This window comes from Podarcis melisellensis, assembly GCF_964234715.1.
Source record: "Podarcis melisellensis genome assembly, chromosome: 5".
Taxonomy (NCBI): domain Eukaryota; kingdom Metazoa; phylum Chordata; class Lepidosauria; order Squamata; family Lacertidae; genus Podarcis; species Podarcis melisellensis.
The window spans coordinates 9,269,737-9,290,475 of record NC_138537.1 but is presented as its reverse complement, the minus strand read 5'-3'; the positions used below and the strand labels follow the sequence as shown (position 1 = coordinate 9,290,475).

Genomic DNA, 20,739 nt, shown 5'->3' with positions numbered 1-20,739 from the left:
TGCACACTAATTTACCCCCTTTTTTAAAGAAACATATTGCTTTTCCTTATGACACACCTGTGAACTAGGTTCAAACTTTTCACGACTTTTTGCGGAATTTCAGCCACAAAATGACTGAGGATCCCTGACATGAACATGAAATTAAATCCCAATTCAGCCAGCAGAGGGTGCACACAAACTATTGGACGGGTGGTTTGAAAAATAACGTTAACACTGTGGAGCAGCTTTCCTGCTATTCAAATGGTCTGGAATCTGCTACTTGGCAAGACTGACCAAACCTCAAACGGCTGAAACTGCTAGCTTACTAAATGCATAATGTGTAGCCTGATATTTTGAAAAATCCTAAGGTAACAGCACTCTTGCTCTCCAAATCTACAGAATGCTTCAGATGAATGGAATTGCAGTACACGTTTTTCACTAGAGAATGAATTAAGAATTCACACGACCACACGGTGATAGGTTTGCCTTGTGCCCTCTGCCCGCATAACAGCATTTGCAAAACAAGTTGCTGTAAACTAGAGAAATGTTTGCCTGATATAAACTTTCCACCATGCAAATGAGCTGCCAGTTGAATTCAGATTCTGGTCCCTTGGCACCTCCAGCTAAAAGGATGCTCAGCTAGCTTCAGAAGTCCTCTATCTGAGGTCCTGAGGAACCATTGCTAGTCAGGGGAGACAATACTGGTTGAGATAATACAGAGCATCAGTCAATTGACTTGCTGTCAAAGCTTTGTATGGCCCCTGTGTCGAAATCGTAACCATTCAGGGAGTAGCTTTAGCTCAGTAGCAGAGAACAGAAGGCCACAGGTTTGATCCTCAGCAACTCCAGTTAAAAAGCGCCTTGAGTGGGAAAGCCCGCCTGCATACAATGTGACATGAAAGCCCAGCACTATGTGCCCAAGCCATCGCTTGATTTTGCACTCATCACTTGATGTTCCAAGTGTTAGAAGTCCCAAGCATCATGCAATCAAGTGATAAGAGATGAAAGGATGTCCTGTCCATTCTTGTGTGAAGTGGACCAGCACTTTGCATAACAGCCAAGGCAAGTTCAGTAAGGGCTCATTCACACTTCTTGTCCTGCAGCTTCCCCCTTCCCCCAAGAGCAATCGGCAATTCAAGTTTTCTTTGGATTGATGCTCGCTCTGATTTAGCACCAAAGAGTGGGTTTCCCCTGGGAAAGGAGCGGGTCAAGTGGGAAACCACTTGAACCCGTGCTTTCTAGGCATGGGACAAGCAGAAATGAGGGCGAGCCCTGTGTTGTCATTCAAAGGAGTTTCCAGAAATCCCTGTGTGTGTTGTGCCTGCAAAGTGTGGATCAGGACCAGAAGGCACCCTGCAGTTCACGCAGGTCACTTTGAAGCCCCAATTTCTGCCCTCTCGTCAAACTGCTGGTGTGGGAAAGGAGAAATTTGCTGCTGAAATTTGCAGAGAGAAATGCCATGCGCGCCATCTCCTCTAGGTTTCTGCCTTAGAGTTCTTCCGTCTCTGCACTGCCTACCTCTTTTTTGTCTGGCGTTGGGGCTGATGTTCCTGTCCCGGTTATTGGACATTTCTAGGCTTGAGAGCTCAGATTTGTTCTCGCACAAACTCATGGATTTCCTGCCGTACCTTTAGAGACAAAAGAAATGCAACAAGCGTTGTTAAAATAGGCACTAAAAGGGCATCGATGTGCAATGGTGCATTGAGGCGATTTCTAGACTTTGGACTTCATGCTCTTATAGGGAGGGTCCTTTCCAGAGTGTTGTGTGTCTGTTATTCCACTTGCTTCAACATGCCCTGTTACATCTTGGGGCCCTCCTGCCCAGGTCCTCTGCCCTAAACCCTCAAGAGCCCTCCTGCCCCAAAGAGAGGAGCCCGGGTTCTCTGCCCTAAAGCCCAGCCCTCGTGGCACCATCAGAAATGGTCCTCTTGTTGCAGAGTTTCCCCATCTCACCATGAATATGTCACCCCAGTTAAAATCCTTCCTGTCAAAATGAGCTTTGGACTGTAAGAATGTACAATGAGAGATGGAAGATAATTTGCTGGGCATATAATGAGCATGGTAATATAAATAAGCGCAGCAAGCCAGGCTCAGTCATCTGTGGACCAAACAACTAGATAAGAAACCATTCACAAAATTAGCAGATTGCACTAGCAGATGGGGAAGAAGTTTTGGTTTGGTTCAGATTTTAATGCAAACTTCCCTAAGTCCCATTTTTTTGATACAGTACACAAACTGGAATGAAGCTATCCTTTGAAATTTGCACCTCTCCAAATCTCGCAATGCAAAACTTATCCAACCAATAAGGTGTACAAAAAAAAGCATATATTAAGAGGAAAGTGTGACTTTAAAAATGCACTAATAAATGAAAATGGCATACCCAAATGCATTAAATAAGGGAGATTGCTTGCAAAAATGTGAAGACAAGGAGATACATGCATGAAAATGCTGCCAATTTTTCATGAGGTTTGGTTGTTTTTTAAGTTGTAAAGTAGGTTTGCCATACGTCGAATCAGCAAAATGTCAGGGGAAACACCAATATACAGCAGGGGGAAAACAGGATGGGAAAAGCAGCGGAAACAGCTCAAAAAGATGTTAGGGTTGGGTTTCCTTAAAAAAACTCAACAACTTTGCGGGTGTCAGGAATTTTACTTTTTGAAATATGGCAACTCTATTGTTAACTGGGACGCGGGTGGCACTGTGGGTTAAACCACAGAGCCTAGGACTTGCCGATCAGAAGGTCAGAAGTTCAAATCCCCGCGACGGGGTGAGCTCCCATTGCTCGGTCCCTGCTCCTGCCAACCTAGCAGTTCGAAAGCACATCAAGGTGCAAGTAGATAAATAGGTACCGCTCCAGCGGGAAGGTAAACAGCGTTCACCAGAAGCTACTTAGTCATGCTGGCCACATGACCCGGAAGCTGTAGGCTGGCTCCCTTGGCCAATAAAGCGAGATGAGCGCCGCAACCCAAGGTCAGTCATGACTGGACCTAATGGTCAGGGGTCCCTTTACCTTTATTGTTAACTGATGTGCCAAACTGAACCTAAATCTGGAGAAAAAGAGAAACTTAAATTGGCATATTTGCCCATCTCTATTGCCTCCCTCTGGGAACTACAGGCTGCATGATTCTTTTGTGAAAGGGAATGAATGTTTAAAATAGTTTAAACATATAGTGCAGAGATACCAGAAACGCAGCCAGCCTTCTGGAACATGCATCCATTATACTGCTTTACAAACTGCAGGGCTCAAATGCCAGCGGTGCTCTCAGCAGAGTGCAGGACACGCAAATCAACAGCAGTTACTGCTTCCGAGTTAAAGGAAAACACCCCCACTACTGAACTGCTCACCCAATTCGTTTGCATAGAGGCTGCATAAACCTTCTTGCTCTCACCAGCACAACAGCTGCTCTCTGGAATGGTAGCTAGGAAGGGAAACTGTCTTGCTGCAAAATTTCCTCCTCTTTTCTGCAATTACTCACCAGAGGTAACTAAGGGGCAAAGCAGACGTGGCAGGGAGAACGACACCTGTGGCTCACAGGTCTGCCTGATCCATGTACAATGTGGCTCACACAAACTGCATGGGCATGTGGGATGCAAACTCGTATGGATGCGTTCCGTCTAGTGTATGCACACTGACCAACAGTGGCTGTCTAGGGTTTCAGACAGAAGTCTTACCCAGCCTTATCTAGATTCAGGTAGGTAGCCATGTTGGTCTGATGCAGTCGAAATAAATTTTAAAAATATTGTCCAGTAGCACCTTAGAGACCAACTAAGTTTGTTCTGGGTATAAGCTTTCCTGTTCACGCACACAAAGGCTTATACCCAGCCTTATCTGGATGAGAATTATGGTGCTGGGGGAGATTCTTGAGAGTCCCATGGACTGCAAGAAGATCAAACCTATCCATTCTGAAGGAAATCAGCCCTGAGTGCTCACTGGAAGGACAGATCCTGAAGCTGAGACTCCAAAACTTAGGCCACCTCATGAGAAGAGAAGACTCCCTGGAAAAGACCCTGATGTTGGGAAAGATGGAGGGCACTAGGAGAAGGGGATGACAGAAGCCGAGATGGTTGGACATTGTTCTCAAAGCAACCAGCATGAGTTTGACCAAGCTGCGAGAGGCAGTGGAAGACAGGAGTGCCTGGCGTGCTCTGGTCCAGGGGGTCACAAAGAGTCGGACACGACTAAACGACTAAACAACAACAACATCTGGATGAGATGCCAGATTTGGATCTGGGACTTTTTTGTGTGCACGCACAAAATTTTGGCAAATCCCTTACGGGGATTGAACCTGCACCCTTGGCATCGTCAACACCACACTCTAACCGACTGAGCTAAGCTCTTGATTTCAATTAGGCCCAGAGAACTCATTGCAAGCTTCACTTCCTCAGCGGCGGCCAGCATCGAAGATGATCGGGCTGGTGAAGCAGCAATATTGGCAATGCACAGACACAGTCTCAGATTCCTTGGGGGGAACCCTGAAGAGGAGGCAGGCATGGGCAGGCAGGGACCTTCAGCCTTCGCAACAGCTTCATAGAATCATAGAGTTGGAAGAGACCACAAGGGCCATCGAGTCCAACCCCCTGCCAAGCAGGAAACACCATCAGAGCACTCCTGACATATGGTTGTCAAGCCTCTGCTTAAAGACTTCCAAAGAAGGAGACTCCACCACACTCCTCGGCAGCAAATTCCACTGTCAAACAGCTCTTACTGTCAGGACAGTTTCCTGGGGACGAGACCTGCCAGCAGAGTCATCTTTCCTATTGGGCTTACTGGCGCATTGCACCCAGGCGCTGGCCTCTCGGGGGCGAGTGGGGGAGCTGCGCGGCTTTGCCGGCGGCCTTCCCTTTCCCTGCATGCCCGCCAGCTGTGCCCCGTCAACCATATGGCTGGCGGGCATGCAGCTTGCCTCCCAAGCCTCCGCGGGAGGTGAGCGATCCCTGCAGAGGCTTGGGAAAAGGTCAACAACTCTGGGAAATGGGGGGTGAGGGGCGCAGGAGGGATCTTTACACCACAGCGCAGGATATGCTTAAAATGGCCCTGCCTGCCAGAGATGATTTGCTGTGTTCATCAGGCCCGATGCTCCTGTGCAGATCCTGCTTTTGATAATAATAATGTGTTAACCCCAACTTTGATTCATGGGATTGTAGAGTTGTTGTTGTTTAGTCCTTTGGTCGTGTCCGACTCTTCGTGACCCCATGGACCAGAGCACACCAGGCACTCCTGATTCAAGAGAAGCTCCACAACCACTACGCGCCAAAGCCGTCCAAAGATTGCTGCCCGCCATGCATTCTACCACCGGAACCAGGCAGAGGGGGAGTCAATTAACAACTACACTGCTGTCCTCTGACAGGCTGCAATGCACTGTGATATCCGAGACTTAAACGATGCCCTGATGGATCGAATCGTCTGTGGGGTCCGGGACATCCATCTGCAACGGTGTCTCCTCGCCAAGCCAGAACCTCACACTGCATAAAGCCATTGAGGAGGCCGTGGCAAGGCCAGCAGCCCACGTCTTGCTAGGAAGCCAGTTCCAGTGCATCATGAAGAGGCGAGCAGTGATGAGGCATCCTCCAGTGAAGACGATGACGTGCACCAGACAAAGCGGGAGTGCAGGAAGTTCCAAAAGAAGTCCAAGGGCCAACCGGAATGTGCCGGCTGTGGAGGGAACCATTCCTGTGCCAAGTGTCGATTCAGAGACACCATCTGTTGGAAATGTTCCAGAAGGGGCCACATCGCTAAGGTCTGTCGATCGGCTCCATCTGACACCCCCCCTTCACCGACTCGCAAGTCCAAGACTTCACTCCAGTCTGCCAAGGAAAGCTGTTTCACTCTCACCAACTGCTACTGCCCGTCTGGAATCACGATTGGACAAACCGACTCGCCTACGCGACGCAAGGTGAACGTCACTTTCGATCCCTTATTTGCATATGTGGACCTGAACTATCTACAGTATCCCCCTGCTGGCCCAGGGTGAGAACTTCAGTACATAACACCTGTCTTCCACTGCCTCGTGCAGTTTGGGCAAACTCATGCTGATAGCTTTGAGAACACTGTCCAACCATCTTGTCCTCTGTCATCCCCTTCTCCTTGTGCCCTCCATCTTTCCCAACATCAGGGTCTTTTCCAGGGAGTCTTCTCTTCTCATGAGGTGGCCAAAGTCTTGGAGCCTTAGCTTCAGGATCTGTCCTTCCAGTGAGCACTCAGGGCTGATTTCCTTCAGAATGGATAGGTTTGATCCCTAGTGGTATATCCTCCTAAAGCCCTGCCTTAGCCCTTTCCGGGGAGATCTGGTCTTTCTAAGGAAGCAGAGCAGCCCCTGCAGGAAGCTGCCCTGCAAGCCGGTCCCTCAGCTGTCTCCAGACCTGGAGGAGGAATGCACTCTGCTCGCGCTCAGGAGCGGGTCTCGGCACCACCCGCTCACCGGCATTGTTGACAAGCAGCAGCCGCTCCGTCGGCCCATCCCCGCGGAGCTCCCAGGTGGCGTGCAGGACGCGCTGCTGCCCATCGTCCGAGGCCAGGTTGGCAGGCAGCTCGTGCACGCAGAACGCTGGGCAGGGGCACGCAGCTTGCCCTCCAGCTGCTCCAGCACAGCCACCGAGCGTGCCACCAGCATCTAACTGGGATCTAACAGAAGTGTCTACAATAATAATAATAGTAGTAGTAGTAGTAGTAATAATAATAATAATAATAATAATTTTTTATTTATACCCTGCCCTCCCCAGCCAAGGCCGGGCTCAGAGCGGCTTACAAGCAATAATAAAAACAAGATGAATGATTACAACTTAAAAACAAAAATAAAATACAATAAAATAAAATAAAATAATGGAACATTAAAATATTAAAATGTAGCCTCATCGCAGGAGGAGAAGGAAAAGAAAAAAAGAAAGAGAGGGAGGGAATCAAATTGGCTCCAAGCCAAAGGCCAGGTGGAACAACTCTGTCTTACAGCCCTGTGGAAAGAAATCAGATCCTGCAGGGCCCTGGTCTCATGAGGCAGAGCGTTCCACCAAGCCGGAGCCAGAGTTGAAAAGGCCCTGGCTCTGGTTGAAGCCAATCTAACTTCCTTAAGGCCTGAGACCACTAGGGTGTTGTTATTTATGGCATACTGGGGAAAGGGGCAGCAAGTGGAGGCTGAGATAGGTGGCATTCTGAAAGAGCCCCTAGCAGATACAGTGGTACCTTGGTTTAAGAACAGCTTGGTTTATGAACAACTTGGATTAAGAACGCTGCAAAGCTGAAAGTAGGTGTTTTGGTCTTTGAACTTTGCCTTGGAAGCAGAACATGTTCCGTTTCCTGTTGAGTGTGTTCCATTTGTAAATTGAATCCCTCGCTGCTATGGGAAAACAGGGCTTGGTTTAAGAACGCTTTGGTTTAAGAACGGACTTCCGGAACGGATTAAGTTCGTAAACCAAGGTACCACTGTACATGAGCAAAGAAGGGAGGAATCAGGCAACAGCTCCAGAATATATGGAGCAATGAGCAGGGAACACCAGAGGCAGCAGAGGAAAGGTGCCTGCACTGTGTGAGGAACAGTTTAGCAATAGTGGGCAGGTAGGATTGAGCAAGCAGGATGAGGAGGTGGCAACAGGCTCCCACAGCACGCCAGGCTGCTAATCAATTTAATCAGGCTTCCCGGTTTTCAGTATATTCCATGAGCCTCTAGGTGTGAAGCAATTTGAGATGCAAAGCGGCCCCACCCAAGGTGCTATTCTCCTGTAGTCCTAGTTATAGCTTGGCTGTGATAGTTCCTGGAAGAACTGCCCCTTGCCTTGCAGGTCTTGTTCCACTTGGCTCGGGAGGAAGGACTGACTCCACCTGCAAAACCTGAGGCTGCTGCTAAAGATGCTTTTGTTTGGCTGTTGTTGCGGGGAGAGTTGCAGCTGCTGTTGCTGCTGGTGGTGGTGGTTTTTTGTATCTGTATTTCAGATGTTGTGTTTTATCTGAAAATTGTTCAGTTTGTGTACTATTTATTTATGTATTTATATATTTTATTTTTATTTATTTTTTATTATTATTATTATTATTATTATTATGGCATGACTTTTTGTCACATTGCAGTTCCGTATTTTCTTATTTATGCATTTATATATTTATGTATTTGTTATTAAATTTGTATACGGCCCATCTCAGGGTGGTCCAAAACATTAAAATACAATATAAAACCACAAAATACATAATATAAACAACAACAAACCAATAAACCTCCTCCCCCATGTTGTAAGCAGCCTTGAGCATGGTTTGAGCATGGTGGAAAGGTGGCATAAAAAGGTAAAGGACCCCTGACCGTTAAGTCCAGTCGCGAACGACTCTGGGGTTGTGGCACTCATCTCGCTTTACTGGCCGAGGGAGGTGGCGTTTGTCCGCAGACAGTTTTTCCGGGTCATGTGTCCAGCATGACTAAGCAGCTTCTGGCGAAACCAGAGCAGCGCACGGAAACGCCATTTACCTTCCCGCCGGAGCGGTACCTAATTATCTACTTGCACTTTGATATGCTTTCAAACTGCTAGGTTGGCAGGAGCAGGGACTGAACAATGGGAGCTCACCCCGTCAAGGGGATTCGAACCGCCGAACTTCTGATTGACAAACCCTAGGCTCAGTGATTTAGACCACAGTGCCACCCTAAGGTTATGTATGTATGTATATCTGGTATGCTCTGCAGTGAAGCTGGATTGTGTGGCTCCCATGTGCTTTCAAAAAATAAACAGCATACAGTGGTACGGGTACCTCAGGTTAAGTACTTAATTCGTTCTGGAGATCCATTCTTAACCTGAAACTGTTCTTAACCTGAAGCCCCACTTTAGCTAATGGGGCCTTCTGCTGCCGCGCCGCTAGAACACGATTTCTGTTCTCATCCTGAAGCAAAGTTCTTAACCCGAGGTACTATTTCTGGGTTAGCGGAGTCTGTAACCTGAAGCGTATGTAACCTGAAGCGTATGTAACCCAAGGTACCACTGTACTATAAAATAGCATCCTAGATAGCAATTACCTGGAGGAGCTGAATGAATTCATGGGTGCATGGTACACACTCTCGGTGATTCTTTGGTGCAGTTGGCTTGCCTCTGTTAAAGAAAACAAGGAAAGGTTGGATTTGTGCAGCTTGCAGAGGTAGGGCACTTTCAACGAAGTTTTACTCAGCATAGACCCACTGAAATTGATGACCATGACTAAGTTAGGTCTATTAATTTTAATAAGTTCACTCTGAGTGGTACCCTCCCTGTGGAACGCCCTCCCATCAGATGTCAAAGAAATAAGGAAATACACAACTTTTAGAAGACATCTGAAGGCAGCCCTGTATCGGGAAGTTTTAAATGTGCTTTCCTATGATTTTTATATGTGCTGGAAGCCGCTCAGAGTGGCTGGGGGAAACCAGCCAGATGGGCAGGGTATAAATAATAAAACATATTCTTAAGTGCCGCCCTATGTGATTTGTTGTGCACAAGCACAAAGAGAATGACCTAGATCACACATACTACAAGTTAACTATGAGTTGCCCAACAGGCAATCAAACCAATCATAGCATAGCTTTGTAAAGTTTGTCTTCCAGCCGGTCTGACTTCATGGCCAGGTGACCAAGCAAACCAAGCAAACCAAGGGTGCTGTGGTTAAAACAAACCAAGGTTTCTAAGCCAGAAACAGCCCATGGCTTCAGATCACCAGAGAGTAAAGAAACCAGAGTTAAGCTATTGGACAGGGTTCACACTTAACAATAACCCACAGTTTTAGTAGTATGTGTGAACCAGGCAGATATGAACACCATGCCCAGGTTCTTGAGCTAACAGGGCCGGATGAATCATGAACCTCATTGGGCCACGTGCCTCAGGTGGTGGGTGCAGAAGGGCAGGGGACTGTGCCCTCCATCTGCCAAATGAAAAGCATTTTGCTGGACTATCTTGCTAGAGTGGTGCATGCTCTGGTTATCTCTTGCTTGGACTACTGCAATGCGCTCTACGTGGGGCTACCTTTGAAGGTGACCCGGAAACTACAACTAATCCAGAATGCGGCAGCTAGACTGGTGACTGGGAGCGGCCGCCGAGACCACATAACACCGGTCTTGAAAGACCTACACTGGCTCCCGGTACGTTTCCAAGCACAATTCAAAGTGTTGGTGCTGACCCTTAAAGCCTTAAACAGCCTCGGTCCAGTATACCTGAAGGAGCGTCTCCACCCCCATTGTTCAGCCTGGACACTGAGGTCCAGCGCCAAGGGCCTTCTGGCAGTTCCCTCACTGCGAGAAGCCAAGTTACAGGGAACCAGGCAGAGGGCCTTCTCAGTAGTAGTGTCTGCACTCCCATCAGATGTCAAGGAAATAAACAACTACCTGACTTTTAGAAGACATCTGAAAGCAGCTTAGGGAAGTTTTTAATGACCGATGCTTTAATGTATTTTTAATCCCCCCTTCCTGTTTGCCTGCAGGTTTGATGTTTTTTGGAACATTGTTTTTATTCACTTTCATCTTCAAACCGCTTAACATGTTTGCACTGAGATATATCTTCGTTTACAGCAAAGGCACAGCCATCATGGCAAGTCGCCGCTGAAGACCGTGAAACTGTCTAACCCACTTTTAAAGCCATCCTTTGTTGGCGGCTACCAGAATGGTGTGAATCGCATAGTTGTAATATGCGATGTGCGAATAAGCTCTTCCCTTTTTCGTCTGTGAGCATGCCTGTCTTGCCTGTGGCATCTTCAGACGCCGAATGCAGGTTACAGTTCATATTACCTACGCATGTAAAACGCAATATGCGTAGGCCCAGATCATGTGGCCAATTACTGGATTCCATTCATGACTGTGTGACCTAGATCTCTGTGCACCGGATTTTATGCACATAGGCAGGATTTGAATGTTACACCCTGGATGGAAATCCAGTGACAAAGGAGATGGGTGTACCTGAAGGGCAGGGATGCTCTCTTCCCGGAATATGAGTTGTATCTGGCAGAGGTATCCTCCAACGTCACCTGGCTCAATGTCAGTTGGGTGATTTGTCGCAAGAAGAGAGGGACAGGAATCACTTTGTTCTCACCTCCCACCCACTGTAAAATAGTTTCTCAGGAGCAAAGCACAGCTGGGATGCTCTGCAAGAAGGCCCGACTTACAGCCCCTTCCACAATGTCAATGTTTCCTCCTCTTTTGATAGCTGAGGACCAACCAGTGGAATTAATAAAATCTGGGAGTAGATTAGAGGAAAGGCAGGTGGAGATAAGAAAAAGCATGGCTTACAGTACCTGAATAGACTTCTCTGCCGTTGTACCAGATCTCAAATTTCTTGTTATCGCCTTTGACATTTTCAGTAATACCAAACACACCATACGTGAGAAGCATTATTGCTTCTCTCAAAGAACCCTGAGAACTGTGTTTTTGTTAAGGGTGCTAGGAATTGTAGCTCTCTGAGGGATATACTACAGTTCCCAGGATTCTTAGGGGGAGGCCATAGGATTCAAATGCATAGTGTGTACACACTCATGATGGTATAAACGCAGAAGGTGTCAATAATGTCAACAGCAAGTGTCAGAGCTGTATCGTTCCTAGGAAGCATGCAGCACACAGCTTGAACTCAGCCTGCGCCAACTTTGGTGCCCTCCAGACATTCTGGTACAACTCCCATCAGCCCCACCAGGCAAAACTAGGGGTTGAGATTGATGGAAATTCAGGAGAGATTAAATGAGCTGATCAAGGCAGAGCTGCAGCAAAACAAACCTCCCCAAGGAGCCTGATTAGCTGACGGCAAGGCCAGAACAGTGACTCACACAGAGACACAGTAGGCAGGCACAGCAGTGGGTGGATCTGTGAGCTCAAAAGGACCTATAAAAATACAATTAATTTATTGTTCATTGCATGAACAATTGTGACACGCAGTTTGGGAAATATTAAGCCCTTGGAAAAGGGAGGGATGGGGAACACAGCTGTGACGCACACATATCAAACCATTCTCTCTGCAGTGCCCTACCTCTGCAAGCTTCCAGTTGTCCCGTCAGGACCTTTCTAATCTCAGAAACCCAGGTGTTCTTCAGCTCCACGGAAGCAGCCTAGGGGAGAAAAAAAAGGACAGATGTAAATCACAAGTGATCCAGGCAGTCACCTTGAATAGCCTTGAATAGTTCATGTGAATTCATCTGCGCTGCCATATGCACTCTTTCAGATCATGAGAGTATTCCTCCACCAGGAAATCTGCACCCACAGATATACGATTCCTTCCTTTTCTGTTGATGACACCCGTCCTCAAAAAATGATTTCTGTAGGCAAAAGGTTCGGTGGTGAAGCTAACCCTACCCCTCTTTTGGCTTGGAGCAGTGTTTCTGTGAGGAAGGAGAATATTGTGTGTTGCTGTTTTTTTAAAAAAGAAAATGTGCTGAATGAAATTCCGGCTGGATGACTATTTGGGCACCTGGGGAATTATTTTTTTTTAAGTCTACCTGAAGCATGGGGTAAATGAGCATGTTCCATCACAGACAGCTAGGAGCAAGGCAACTGGTGTGTGGAGCGGGGAGAATTTGTGAGGGGGAAGCTGGACTGAGCCCTAGGAGACAAGAGTCCACAGCCTTGAAGTTCCCTGAGGTAGCCTAGGACTGTCTCTCAGTCTGGCCTAGCTACCTCACAGGTTGTTGTGATGATAAGGAGAGCTGTGTTCGCCACCTTTAGCTCCTCAGAGGAAAGGTGGGATATAAATGTAATAATAAAAAAGTACAGTGGTGCCTCGCAAGACAAAATTAATTTGTTCCGCAAGTCTCTTCGTCTTGCGAGTTTTTCGTCTTGCGATGCACGGTTTTCCATAGGAATGCATTGAAAATCAATTAATGCGTTCCTATGGAAACCGCCTTCCCCCGACCTCTTCTGGCGGGCGGCATTTTAAAATCGCCCGGGACAGCGGAGGACTTCTCCGCTGTCCGGGGCGATTTAAAAGCCCCTGGGAAGGCAGGCAGGGGGGACAAAGACTTTTGCCCCCCGCCTGCCTTCAGAAGAGGTCCAGGACAGGCTTCGCGGGCCTCTCCGCAAGCAGCGGGAGCGCTCCTTGCGGAGAGTTGCCAGCGCGCCCAGGCTTCGTGGCCCCGCCGCCGGGCTTCGGGACATCGTTCCGAAGCCGGGCGGCGGGGGGAGGCTTTCCCGCCCCGCCGCTGGGCTTCGGGACATCGTTCCGATGCCGGGCGGCGGGGGGAGGCTTTCTTGCCCCGCCAGCCCGGCATCGGGACGATGCCCCGATGCCGGGCGGCGGGGGGAGGCTTCAAAAGCCGTCCGGGGGCTTTTAAATCGCCCCGGACAGTCCCGGGACGATTTAAAAGCCCCCGGTTAGGCAGGCAGGGGGGGCAAAGACTTTTGCCCCCCGCCCGCCTTGGGAAGAGGTCCTGCTCCCCCCTGCCTGCCTTTCCGGGAGAGCGGAAAAGGCAGCGCTGCCTTCCTGGACCTCTTCCGAAGGCGGGCGGGGGGCAAAAGTCTTTGCTCCCCCCTGCCTGCCTTTCCGGGAGAGCGGAAAAGGCAGCGCTGCCTTCCCGCTCTCCCGGAAAGGCAGGCAGGGGGGAGCAAAGACTTTTGCCCCCCGCCCGCCTTCGGAAGAGGTCCAGGACCTCTTCCCAAGGCGGGCGGGGGGCAAAAGTCTTTGCCCCCCCGCCTGCCTTCAAAAGCCGTCCGGGATAGCGGGAAGCGCTTCCCTGCTATCCCGGACCGCTTTTAAAATGCTGGCGGTGGGGAGCAAAGCCTTTCGCCCCCGCCGGCCTTCCTGGACCTCTTCTGAAGTCCGGAGGGGGGGAAAAGGCTTTGCTCCCCACCGCCAGCATTTAAAAAAAGGTCCCTGAGATTTCCCTATGGGCTTTCATCTTGCGATGCAAGCCCATAGGGAAAATCGTCTAGCGAAGCGTCGCAAAAACCGAAAAACCCTTTCATCTTGCGGATTTTTCATCTTGCGAGGCATCCGTCTTGCGGGGCACCACTGTAAATGAATTAAAAGGTGTGTGGTGGGGATGGAATGTGCCATTTAACCCTAAGCGAATAGTGGCTTACTTAACACTGTCTAGTGAATTTGCAGCTGTGGAGATCTCAGCTAGGAACAGCTCGGCTCACGCTCTTTTGAGACCTGTCTTATGTCTTGGGAGCCATGTGTGACTCCCAGCAGGTTCTCTTTCCCTCCCTCTGTCATCTCCACACCTGCCCAACTACCACACCGGTGGAATTAATAATATCTGGGAGCAGATTAGAGGAAAGGCAGGTGTAGATCAGAAAAAGCATGGCTTACAGTACCTGAATAATGTAGACTTCTTCTCTGCCGTTGTACCAGATCTCAAACTTCTTGTTATCGCCTTTGACATTTTCAGTAATACCAACCGTGCTCATCTGTTGAAAAGAGAACCTTGAATGTAGAACGCGATATTTTGCCTCCGCAATATAGAATGATATTGCCTTCCCTAACCCTTTTTAGTTCATATAACAGAGCACATGAAACCAGTACAACATGCATTTGTTGTTGTTGTTGTTGTTAAGATTTATATACAGTCATACCCTGGGATAAATACGCTTCAGGATAAATATTTTCAGGTTGTGCTCCACGGCGACCCGGATGTAACGGAGCACGTTACTTCCAGGTTTCGCCGCTCACGCATGCGCAGACAGTCAAAACGACACCATGCGCGAAAGCAGCGAAATGCGACCCGCGCACGTGCAGACGCACTGTCGCATCTTATGTTCTGTTCAGGATGCGAACGGGGCTCCGGAACGGATCCCGTTCGCACCCCGAGGTAGCACTGTACTGCCCTTCATTACAAGATCTCAGGGCAGTTCACAAGATAAAAAGACAAGGTAAGAGCGCAAATAGTATAGCTCAGTTGGTAGAGCAGGAGACTCTTAATCTCAGGGTCATGGGTTGGGCAAAGAGATTCCTGCATTGTAGGGGGCTGGACCAGACAGAACCTCATGATCCCTTCCAGCTCTAAAATTCTATGAATGTGCCTGGCCTGTCGACAAGCCCACTCGCACAGAGACCATGTATCATTGCCTCAGTTTATAAATAAACTGCTGTGAGGATGAAATGGGGAGGAAAAGAACGATGTGCACCATCTTGATCTCCTTGGAAGATAAAGGTGGTATATAAATCTAAATAATCATCAACTTGATATAATAATTTATTATTTATACCCCACCCATCTGGCTGGGTTTCCCCAGCCACTCTGGGCGGCTTCCAACAAAAGATTAAAAATACATTAAAACATAAGTCATTAAAAACTTCCCTAAACAGGGCTGCCTTCAGATGTCTTCTAAATGTCAGATAGTTGTTTATTTCTTTGACATCTGATGGGTGGGCGTTCCACAGGGTGGGAGCCATTACCAAGAAGGCCCTCTGCCTGGTTCCCTGTAACCTCCCTTCTCGCAGTGAGGGAACTGCCAGAAGGCCCTCGGCGCTGCACCTCAGTGTCCGGGTTGAACGATGGGGATCTACAAAAGTTCTGATCACAGGCAAGTGCATGGTGGATCATGCCTCAAATATTAGCTTAGCAGGTCAGACTGTTTATGAAACTGGATTTTTTCTCCTGGGGCAAAAAAATACTTCAAAAGCAGGTAGAGCCTGCTGTATTACCGGAAGTCTTGCACAAGAAGTGACGCTGAAATGCTACAAGCACCAGTGAAAACAAAGCTGAAATTGCTTGTTGTTTCTTTGCCCCAGGGCAAAGAAAGTTTCACTGACTTGGTTGGCATGAATGACACTGCAGTTAACGCAAATCCTGGCATTATCCCTAGAGTTCCATTTAGTTACACCTTGTGGGATCAGTTTGAGTTCTCGTATAGCTTGCTGATGTGGACAGAATACTTGCAGGGTTCAGCAGACCACAGACCTTGCCAACCACTGCACTGCACTGTGGGGTTGGCTGGAGGGATGAATGCTGCATTCTGAGAGGGAATGGTTCCAACTGCTTTGAAGGAGACTGTAGAACATCCCCTCCAGAAAAAGCCCTCTCGGGACACAGAGGTAATAGGTTGCGAATCCCCCTTTTTAGCATAAGGGGCTCATCAATAACAAACCTAGACAGCATCTTAAAAAGCAGAGACATCACCTTGCCAACAAAGGTCCGTACAGTTAAAGCTATGGTTTTCCTAGTAGTGATGTATGGAAGTGAGAGCTGGACCATAAAGAAGGCTGATGGCTGAAGAATTGATGCTTTTGAATTCTGGTGCTGGAGGAGACTCTTGAGAGTCCCATGGACTGCAAGAAGATCAAACCTATCCATTCTGAAGGGAATCAGCCCTCACTGGAAGGACAGATCCTGAAGCTGAGGCTCCAATACTTTGGCCACCTCATGAGAAGAGAAGACTCCTTGGAAAAGACCCTGATGTTGGGAAAGATGGAGGGCACAAGGAGAAGGGGACAACAGAAGACGAGATGGTTGGACAGTGTTCTTGAAGCTACGAACATGAGTCTGAGCAAACTGCGGGAGGCAGTGGAAGACAGGAGTGCCTGGTGTTCTCTGGTCCATGGAGTCGGACATGACTAAACGACTAAACAACAACAACAAGGATAAGGGATTTGAGAGGATGGCGTCTGAGCAAATGTTGTTGTGCCTGGATGAAGCTGAGTATCTGGGTCTTTTTCAAACCAGATTCCACCCTGGTTTCAGCACATAAATTGGTTTGGTCGCCCTGATCAATCGCCTTTATAGAGAGAGGGCTGGAGAGAGCACTACCCCCTATTGATTCTTACCAATATTTTACTTTCTGCTTGGATGTGCAAATGAGTTCTCTGCAGGTTAGGGGCATCACATATGATGTCAGGTTTGGGACAGGTGAGCATACCAGTGAGGCAGGTCAAGTTGGGACCAGGGCCAGAGGTTCCCCACCCCTGATCAATCTCAGTTTCGGCTTGGTTTGCTCTCGCTTTGTGGAATCTGATGTAGGACCAGCAGTTTCACTGGCTGCTGTAGGGATCTCTTCCCATTATTTTCTACTGAATTTGTAGATAAACACAGATTTCGCAGTACCATTACAAGTCTCCAGTATTCTCCTCCAAAAAAGGTGAGGGTATTTGAAATACACTCAGAGTCACGTAGTGATTTCATGCTCTTTATTGCAGCTCGTCAGAACAGTGGAAGAGTTTCCCCCCAAACCACTGGCTTTATATACATTATTTACACAATAGGTCCTGTGTGATTGGCTGATTCTGCTTCCCTCCTGGAGCCTGATTGGGCTGCTCCTGCAATCCAATCGGTTTCTGCATTCTAGGATCCTACCTGCCTATTGTTCTAGGGCCCAATCTCAGTACATAACAGTATTCCTCCCATCTACAGCTCTCTACAGGCAGCAGGCAGGCAAAAGTTTATTCCAGGCCATTTTGGTAGGCTCAGTGGTAGTGCGTCTGTTTCACACACAGAACTTTTTAGGTTCAGTCCCTGTCGTCTCCCCACAGTCCCTGGAATTAACCCCATCTGAAACCCATAAGAGCTGCTGCTGATCAGTGCCAGTGATGACATTAGAATGACCAAGGTAGAAGGCAGCTTCCAATATCCCAGTGGTATTTCAGATGCACGCTTTAAAACAGTTGGTGGCTTGCAGATTTCCACACCGCTTTCAACCACGACAAACCACTTACCTTTAGAGAATTTTTGAAGCTGTACGAAGGAGACTTCTCGTGGCCATCGGTATTCTCTTCGCGCTTCTTGCAGAACAGCAGGATCTTTGCATAGAGAAAGAGGTGCCTTTGCATTGGCTTGAACCTGGCTAAATCTTTCACTTTGTTGTGACCCTTCTTGTGGTCCGTCCAAACGTTGAAGGAGCCTTGCAGGAGCAGTTTCCCAAGCTCATGCACATCTCCCTAATGAAAGAGGGAAGAATTGTACGAAGGAAGATGCTAACCCATAGGTCAGTTGAATAAATAGCTATAGTCCATGAAAACATACGCCTTAATATATCTGTTAGCCTCTAAGGTGCCCTATGAGTCTTTGTTGTTTATATTCAAACTCCACACACCCAGCGGGAAGCATATGCCCACGCTGCCCAGGGCAGGCGTGCTCCCGAGGGGGGGCAGGGGCGGGGCACAGAAGGTGCCCTCCCAGGCATGGGATAGCTGCTCGGATGCACAGAGTGGCGCACACGCTTTGCAGCTGGGGGCAGAACGAGCCGCCGATGGTGGACATTCGGAACGTTGCCCACCCACAACTGCCAAATGTCACCCGCCTCAGCGAAGACACCCAGGGCGGTCTGCCCCCACCGCACCCCCCTTCCTCCACCCCTGCACACCCCCACCACCAAGAAAAAAGGTTCCACTTTCTAATTATCCCCCGGGTCATAATCCCTCTGACGGAAATCACTTCCTGTTTTGTCAGCCAGCATAAGTGGAATGTTGAGCTGATTTGACACACTGCTGACATGAAAGTACCTGGGGCACTTAGACGACTGTCTACAAACACGGAATTTATACTTTATAGCTTGAAGAACATACTGAGTTAGGGTGGCCTTGTACTGGGTAGAAAGGTTAAAAAGCAAAAGGGCGGCAGCTTTTTAATAATGATGGGTGTCTGCTTTCCAAAGAGGTAAAAGAGCTATCATACAAATGACTTAAAATTAAACGATTGGCTTAATCAAATTGTGCTATTTACAATGGAAATACCTTAATATTGTATTATTATTAAAAAGTGCATACACACAAAAGCTTGTACCCAGAAAAAACCTAGTTGGTCTCTAAGGTGCTACTGGACAATTTTTTAATTTATTTTATTATGATGTTATTATTTATAAAATTTGTTCACAATGTTAAAATTCAACATGAAAACACCAAATACATGATAAAAATAAGAACAACGAACAAATCAATAACCCCCTCCTATAACCCTCTCCCACAAGTGCATTTAAAAGGGGTGGAGGATGTTGAGCAGCTAAAGGCCTGGTTAAAGAGGAACAGTTTGGCTGCTGCCTAAAGGTGTATCATGAAAATGCCAGCCGAACCTCCCGAAGGAGAGCATTCCACAAATGGGAAGCCCCTGTAGAAAAGGCCCGTTCTCATGTTTGCACCCTCCGGAAGGCAGGCAGGCAAGCACCCTGAAACAATAATGCCAAGGTCTGGATGAGACAACAGAAATGGCATGTTTTGTGTATCCACTCACCTGAACCCCAAAGTTGCTGGAATTCTGAGCATTTAATGAAGCCCTAGGAGGGTGGGAAAGTTTGTACGAGATGAGGTGCCATTCCTGTTCCAAGCTTATTTAGGGTAGGGTAGAGTTGGCCCTCCAGATGTTGTGGCCTTCCGACCAGGCGGGGGCGGGACTGCTGTGCATCCCGGGGGCGTGACGTGCCGTCCACAGGGGTTTGGCGGGCATCCTGGGGGCGTGGCATTCCGCCTAGGGGCGTGGCACCCTGTCTGCGGGGGCATGGTGCCCAGCGCGCGGGGAAGCCAACCACGATGGCACCCCACCAGGATCATGCTCTCCTCTTCCTCCGCCACTGCCTCCGACTTGCAATCAGCCCCAGGCAGCCTGATCAATGGTCAGGATGCTACCAGCTGTAGTCTAGCAACATCTGGGGTCTGGAGTCAAAGGTTAGGCAGCTCTGATTTGGGGCCCTAGAGATTTATCTTGTCATGGAGGAAACCAACAAGTTTGCAAAGAACAGTAGGGTTTGAAAGCCGTTGATCTATATGATACTCTACATTGGCTAAAAGACACACCTCATAACCTGTAATTGCTATCTGATGCATGGAGTCATTCGCTGACTTGATGATATCAATCACGGTGGCTAGCGCTTCCTCCAGTTCAGCTGTGCCTTCTGAATTCTTGCTGCATTTCAACATTTCCTGTTTTTGAAATGGATACAAAAGACAGACTGATTATGCCCGGGGAGACCTCTTTAACATTTCCCGTCACAGAAACATCTTTAGGCACAGATTTGTGGCAGACGGTTGAGTGCATTCAAAGCAACCACTCGCTGAAGTGGAATTTACCTTAGTATAGCTGCTTGCCAAGTTTTATTTCCCAGCTTGAATGGCGAGGAAAATCTCGTGTTTCTGCACTGGATCAGAAATCCAGGGGTGCAGATGAGTGCTAAGATTCTCCTTGCCATTTAGCAAGCCGGTACAATCAAGAGGGTTTATGCACGCTAAAATAAATGATCACTTGGGTCAGAGTCATCTTTTGCCATCTTGACATTATATTCCATGAAAAATGACTGAGGATACAGACCCAACCCTTGTCTGATGAATGGGCACAGCTAGCGCTGCATCTGAAGCCCCAGAAAGGGAGACTTAGTCAGATCCAGCACCACCCTTCTTATAACTTTATGAAATTGCCGCACCCCCTGTAAATTGCGCTAAATTCATCTGTCTGATCAGATCTGCAAAGGACATCATTTCACCAACAGGGGCAAGAGAGCAAACTATAATTTATTATGCCACTTTAAGTTGGTGTTCAGGCCACTCCCTTTCCTGACCCGGGTGCTCACCTGTTTGCGAAAAGTCTGCATTTGCTGGTTGCCAGGTGAGAAGACAAAGACATTCGCGTCTCATCCTCCATCAGCTCAGTAAGTCTATGTTTGCTCACATTTCCCACCACAATACCCCTAAGTAGGAAAGGTATTTGCAATGCATGCTCCGCTACAGAGGCACAAATGGCCTTCAGGGAAATGAAACAAAGAACACCATAACAACCAATATATATTTTTATATCAAACACACTGCTAGCAAATAAGTAGGGACTCTGCTTACCTGCTTAGTGTAGCACAATAGTACTAAAATTATTTTATTCCTGTGCAGCAGGGGTTTGGACTAGATTGCCCTCAGGATCCCTTCTAATTCTACAATTCTATT

The 20,739-nt window shown here is 48.0% G+C and overlaps 1 protein-coding gene across 12 annotated transcripts in view; it reads right to left on the bottom strand.

Annotated features, from left to right (window-relative positions):
• Positions 1–20,739, bottom strand: part of MCF2L2 (MCF.2 cell line derived transforming sequence-like 2) — a 215,018-nt gene that overhangs the window by 25,900 nt on the left and 168,379 nt on the right. For all 12 annotated transcript variants that reach the window (XR_014168247.1, XM_081910760.1, XM_081910764.1 and 9 more), the window contains exons 21-26: positions 19,606–19,731; positions 17,536–17,757; positions 14,202–14,294; positions 11,920–11,998; positions 8,964–9,036; positions 1,498–1,607 (exon numbers count right to left, since the gene is read on the bottom strand). Coding sequence is in view for 11 of the 12 variants with exons in the window: in XM_081910760.1 (XP_081766886.1) it covers positions 1,498–1,607; positions 8,964–9,036; positions 11,920–11,998; positions 14,202–14,294; positions 17,536–17,757; positions 19,606–19,731 (703 nt within the window). In the remaining variant the exon portion in view is untranslated. The remainder of the gene's footprint in view (positions 1–1,497; positions 1,608–8,963; positions 9,037–11,919; positions 11,999–14,201; positions 14,295–17,535; positions 17,758–19,605; positions 19,732–20,739) is intronic.